Source organism: Linepithema humile, chromosome 5 (assembly GCF_040581485.1).
Source record: "Linepithema humile isolate Giens D197 chromosome 5, Lhum_UNIL_v1.0, whole genome shotgun sequence".
Taxonomy (NCBI): domain Eukaryota; kingdom Metazoa; phylum Arthropoda; class Insecta; order Hymenoptera; family Formicidae; genus Linepithema; species Linepithema humile.
Window position 1 is genome coordinate 12,400,507 of NC_090132.1, and position 6,531 is coordinate 12,407,037.

A 6,531-nucleotide genomic window follows, 5' to 3' on the forward strand; every position below is an offset into this window, starting at 1 on the left:
TCCTCGTTCGTCACCCCCTCCACCTTCCCTCTCAAATTGCGCACAAAGGTTCCGCCCCGGGTAATAGGGATTCAATTCCTTGACCCAAAAAGAGAACCACGAGCGGTTGACTTGTTGACGGAGTAAAGACGACTCTTCCAGTCGCTGACCCGTCGCAAGTCCTAAACGCGCCGCTCGGCTCGTGCGGTCAGACCCGTTTACGCCGATCGCCGAGCCCAACGAAAAAATTCTACATCTATCAGGACGTAACAATATATATTATTTATAATATTACATATAAGTAGTATAGCAATGATGATTCTAACTCAGGAATCTGAGGGGGTGAAGAGGGGAAGAGGGGTATCAGATAACAGTGGAGGGGGTAATAACGTCATCGTTTTTGGAGGAAAGGGGGTAAATGTGGAGTGGTAGGGGTATCAGATTACAATAATTCCCGGAAGATAAGGATTGTTAATACAAATCGCAAGATAAGGATTCCCGGAAAAGATAAGGATTGTTTATTGGAAAGAGAACTGTTTATTGGTGCAGGTTTTTTTTTCTACACATCAAAGTAGAGCGCCATGTTGTCGGAATCATTATGTTTATAGTATGCAGGTTCGTGCAGATTTACGGATTGCGTCATCGCTGTATTTTAGAACAAAGAGGCAGCATTTGAGCGCCGTTTCTTAGAGGGTGTGATAATGATTGTTAATACAAATTGTAGGCATCGCCATGTTGCTAGATGCGTCATCGTGTTTGGAGGAGAGGAGGTAATTTTGGAATGGTGGGGGGTATCAGATCACAATAATTCCTGAAAGAGATAAGATAAGGATTGTTAATGCAAATATGAACCATCGATATTTTTAATCAATTTTGTATGCAACAAGCGGGTATATAAAGCAAGTGAAAAAGAATAGGAACCATCAGTCGTTCGAAATCATTGAGAAAATCACTAGTTCGCTGTGACGTTTACTAGCAACGATGTTTTGCACCATGTCAACCGTGAATAATCAGATCAACGAACAGCAGAGTGCGAAGAAGCTGCAATTACCCAACGAGTATGTCGTTTCTTTAGCTACATCTTTAAACTTAATTGTTATACTTTTAAACTCACAATTTATTTTTTCACAGAAAACAAAAAAGTAATATGTCAAAGATGGAAAAAGAATCATCTAGGATCTTGGTTAGAAGATACCCGTTGACAAAAACCAGTTACAAATATCTCGACATCGAAATCAACGTCTCAACGCCGAGCCGTGTGGAAATCGCTCTCGGTGACAACCATGGCAAGGAGCTACGTCTATCATACGACGTATGGAAAGAACTCATGAATCAACGGAGCATCATCGCCAGCTTCTTTAAGAATGATGCGGACGAAGCACCGTCTCAGACCGTTGGACACTGCACGTTAAGTTTTGGAAAAATGAACAACCTAAAAGTAATGCGCCTGGCAACATCAGCATTATGTTTAATCATGTCAAACCGAACCGTGTGTAACATGTTTGCACTTGAATATTGCGTAGACTGTATCAATCATTCGTTGAACAACATCACCGGTACAGTTGATGTCAAGTTCGCACACTTTTCAGAAATCGCGAGGAATGCGAAAGACCCCGATCACGTGGCGATTCGCAAAAGCGATTTATTCGATAAGAATAATATAATTGATTGTGAACTGGTGACTCAGGTCTTTGCGGAGTTGTAACAATACATATTAATAAATATTATTTCAACTGTAATTAAAATTTTTTATTATTTTTCCGTGTCATTTTATCCGCTATACCGACTTATCCTACAACGCGCGCATCAAAGTAGAGCGCCTGTTTAAATTGCGTCATCATGTTTGGAGGAGAGGGGGTAAATTCGAAGTGGTGAGGATATCATATTACAATAATTCCCGGAAGAGAAAAGATAAAGATTGTTAATACAAATTGTAGACAGCGCCATGTTGTCGGAATGCATCATCGTTATGCTTATAGTTGGTGTCGTGTGCAACAAACGGGTATATATAAAGCGAGTGAGAAAAAAACGACTAATCACAGTTGTTCAAAATGGAGAAGGCGCGCGATCTTACCGTACGAGCAGCGAATATCAAAACGACGGGAGAGTTCCTTCCATGGGACTACGAGTGCAACGAGTACCTCGATTCTCTCAAGGAACAATGTTGCAAGAGGCAACGCACCGGAGTAGTCAACTCTCTGGTGGCGCAAATTGTGCGTCTGGAGGGTGTGAGGGACGCCCTACACGAGCGTTTCGTGCCCGTCGGTGCCGGATACGGTGGATACGAGAAGAAGGGCTACACGTGGAAGGAGATCGAGACGGCGTTTAGGAACCGTGTGCTGACCGGTGCGATTATCAACCAAAACTATATAGATCCTCGTGAATTTTTTGAAAATGTAAAAAATACGGTTATCGAGCGGATCCAGGGCGTCATGGCGGAACACAACAGCGTCAAGATTAACACCGCGTTCAACGGGGAATTCGTCGCGGGCGACAAGACTGCTGTGAAGACCATCGCCACCAAAAATTGCGAGTTGTTTCCCACATCCGATCTCAACGAGTGGTACACGCGGCACGTGGAGGATGATATTCTGGCGGCTCTGGAGGAGTTTCAGGAACGCGATAGCGGATGGGCGTTGTCGCGTATCCTGAATCTCACCGTCAATGTGAACAAGTTCAATCCTCTGCACGCGGGATGCCACATCGAGTTACCGTGGCAAATTATGCTAAAAAGGGCGGTGGTCAATGTTAAATCAAACGATAATGCGTGCTTTGCGTGGGCGGTGGTAGCAGCCTTGTATCCTGCGGAAAAAAATTCAGACAGAACAATCGAATACCCACATTACTCGACGGTGCTCAACCTGTGCGATATCGAGTTCCCCATGACGCTTCCGCAAATAACAAAGTTCGAGAAACTAAACGCCATCTCCGTCAACGTCTTCACCACCAAAGACTCAAAAATCGTTCCTCTGCGGCTCGCCGATGACAAAAAGGAGAAGCACGTCAACCTGCTCTACGTGTGTAAAAACAACGATGCACACTTTGTGTGCATCAAAAACTTGTCGCGGTTGGTGAGCTCGCAACTGAGCAAGCACGCAAATAAAAAGTACATTTGCGATCGGTAAGTAAAAAGATGCGTATAAAATAAATCAATATTTTTTTTTTTTTCATAGTTTTAATCAAATAAATTATTACAGGTGTCTACACTACTTTTATACACGGGAGAAGTTATCAGTCCACAGCGTCGACTGCGGGAAAATGAACGACTGCGCCGTCGTTCTCCCCGGCGAGGACAAGTGGCTGACGTTCTGGAATTACAATCGGAAGGAGCGGGTTCCGTTCGTAGTGTACGCCGATCTCGAATGTACGCTCGAGAAAAAGGAGGATCAGGACGGTACTACTTACGCCTACCAACATCACAGAGCCTTTAGCGTAGGATATTATGTAAGTTGCGCTTACGATAATTCACTCTCTAGTTTTAAGTCATATCGCGGTGAGGATTGCACAGCGTGGTTCGTCAACGAACTGCACGATTTGACGCACCGCGTGAAAGCGATCCGCACCACCGTCGTCCCCATGGCGGATCTTACGCGGGAGGAATCGGAGAAATTCCGTAGCGCCGTAACGTGTCACGTGTGCGAGAAACCCTTAACAGCGTATGACACGCGGGTGCGCGATCATTGTCATCTGACCGGGCGTTATCGCGGTGCCGCGCACTCGTGCAATCTAAATTACATAGACTCCGACGTTATCCCGGTGATATTTCACAATTTATCCGGTTACGACGCGCATTTTATAATCAAAGACGTTGCCAATGCTTTCAAAGGCTACGTCGAATTGTTACCGCTGACGAAAGAACGTTACATTTCATTTACAAAAAATGTTAAAGATACCGAGGATCAAAATTCCAAAATTTGCATTAAATTACGATTCATCGATTCGTTCAGATTTCTCAGTACGAGTCTCGACAAATTGGCATCGTATTTAACTGTAGATGAATTAAAAATTTCACGATCGGAATTCAAACATTTTTCCGCGGAAAATTTCAATCTGCTTACTCGGAAAGGCGTGTTTCCCTACGAGTACGTCGACAGCGTCGACAAGCTCCGGGACACAAACCTACCATCGCGCGAATCGTTTTACAGCTCGCTCACCGGAGAAACGGTATCCGAAAGCGATTACGCGCACGCGACAAACGTCTGGCAAACTTTTTCGATCGAAGATCTAGGTCAATACAGCGATTTGTATTTGAAAACAGACGTTCTTTTGTTGGCGGATATTTTCGAAAATTTCCGAAACATGTGTATTAAAAGTTACAGTTTAGATCCCGCTCATTACTACACTCTACCGGGATACACGTGGGACGCTATGATGAAGTACACGCGTGTAAAATTCGAGTTGCTCACGGACATCGATATGGTACTGTTTGTCGAGCGCGGTATACGCGGCGGTCTCAGCCAATGCTCCAACCGATACGCCGCCGCCAACAACAAATACATGCCATCCTACGACCCATCGGAACCGTCATCGTACTTAATGTACTTTGATGTAAACAACTTGTACGGCTGGGCAATGTGTCAACGCCAAATTTCGATGGGTCGATGATGTCGAAAACTTTAACGTAATGTCCGTTGCATCCGATTCGGCTACCGGTTATGTGCTGGAAGTCGATCTCGAGTATCCGGTGAATCTTCACGACGCGCACGCCGACCTGCCGTTCTGCCCGACGCGCGATAAGCCGCCCGGCAAGCGGGAGCTCAAGTTACTCGCAACGCTGTACGATAAGCAGCGTTATGTCATTCACTACCGTAATCTACAGCAATGCGTGCGATATGGTCTGCGAATTGCAAAGATTCACCGCGTACTGCAATTCGCGCAATCTCCATGGCTCCGCGGATACATAGAACTGAATACACAGTTTCGGACACGGGCGAAAAATGATTTCGAAAAAAATTTGTACAAATTGATGAACAACGCGGTTTTCGGCAAAACCATGGAGAATGTGCGAAATCACACGGATGTACGGCTCGTTACACAGTGGGAGGGTCGGTACGGAGCGGAGGCTATGATCGCGAAACCGAATTTCCACAGCCGAAGCGTGTTCTCGGAGGATCTGATGGCCGTAGAGTTGCGAAAACTCGAAGTGAAATTTGACAAGCCGATCTACGTGGGTATGTGCATCCTCGACATATCCAAGACCTGCTTGTACGAGTTTCACTACGAGTACATGGCGCCTCTCTACCGCGATAATTGCAAAATTATGTATACCGATACCGACAGTCTGATATACTTTCTGCACTGCGAGGACGCGTATCGGGATATGAAACGCGATATATCCAAATTCGACACGAGCGACTACTTCGAGGACAACGCTTACGGTATGCCGCGCGCCAACAAGAAAGTACCCGGTCTGATGAAAGACGAGAATAACGGCGCGATCATGACGGAATTTGTCGGACTGAGAGCGAAGATGTACGCGTTGAGAGTCACCGGCCAAAAAGACACCAAAAAGGTTAAAGGTATAAAAAAGAGTGTAGTCGCTAGAACGATAACGTTCGACGACTACACTCGGTGCCTCAACGCCGAAATCGAGCTGACGCGGCGTCAATCGTGCATCCGCTCAAAGATGCACGAGGTGTACACCGTGTCGGAGTCGAAGCTCGCGCTCAGTCCGTACGACGATAAGCGGCACGTCGTATCCGGTTCCACCGACACTCTACCATGAGGACATCGCGAGATACATTTGTAAATAATGCTTAGTAATATACATAGTGTTTAATTTATATAGTTTAATATTTTATGTATTATTAGTTTTTTTTTTAAATGTATATATTGTAACATATTGTAGTAGTAATAAAAAACACCATTGTATATATGTATAATAGTTTATTATAATACAATGTATAATATACACAGTTTATTACAATACATCGTCTTTATTTAGTCAAGAGTTGTGCGAATTGTTGAATCCCAACCACTTTACAAACACCTTGTCGTCCTTTCGACGCAACACCTTCTCCACGAGATAAACGTCGGGTTGAGCGGTCTTGAGCAATTCGTGCTCGTAAAAGCCTCCCGCGACCGGATCTCCGCGGTAATCTTTAATCAGATACGTCACAGGATTGGTACGTTGCACCGCGGCGATCTTAAACACCTCCGTCGACCAATTCGGCGTGTATCCTTTCTCGAATACAGTTTTGAATTTGCTCACGCGCACCGGATCACCCACCCTAAATTTCGCCGGCGCGGCAATTTTTATTCTACTGTACATGGTGCTCAAGAGTCCCTTTGCGATCTCGGGAGTGACATCGATCGGGCGCATACCGATTGTACGATGTTTACGACCGTTGTATTCCGAGACCAATCGCGGTAAATCGTCGATCCACTTGTACGATCCCGCGAGCGTGAAAAACTTCCACATTTCGTTCTTCAACGTGCGATTCAATCGTTCCACCATCGAAGCCTTCATAACCGAGTATGTCGAATAATGATTGATGCCGTGTTTCTTGACAAGATTTTGGAAATCTCTGTTGTAAAATTCTTTTCCACGGT

At 45.0% G+C, this 6,531-nt stretch overlaps 1 protein-coding gene and 1 pseudogene across 1 annotated transcript; both read left to right on the forward strand.

The window, feature by feature from the left end:
* The first annotated feature begins 1,840 nt into the window (after window positions 1-1,840).
* LOC105668930 (uncharacterized) lies at window positions 1,841-3,647 on the forward strand. Its single transcript, XM_067354955.1, has one exon. The coding sequence runs from the start codon at window positions 2,031-2,033 to the stop codon at window positions 3,102-3,104; it is 1,074 nt and encodes a 357-aa protein (XP_067211056.1). The 5' UTR covers window positions 1,841-2,030; the 3' UTR covers window positions 3,105-3,647.
* A 667-nt stretch (window positions 3,648-4,314) lies between these two features.
* Window positions 4,315-5,704, forward strand: LOC136999917 (uncharacterized; annotated as a pseudogene).
* Window positions 5,705-6,531: the final 827 nt, after the last annotated feature.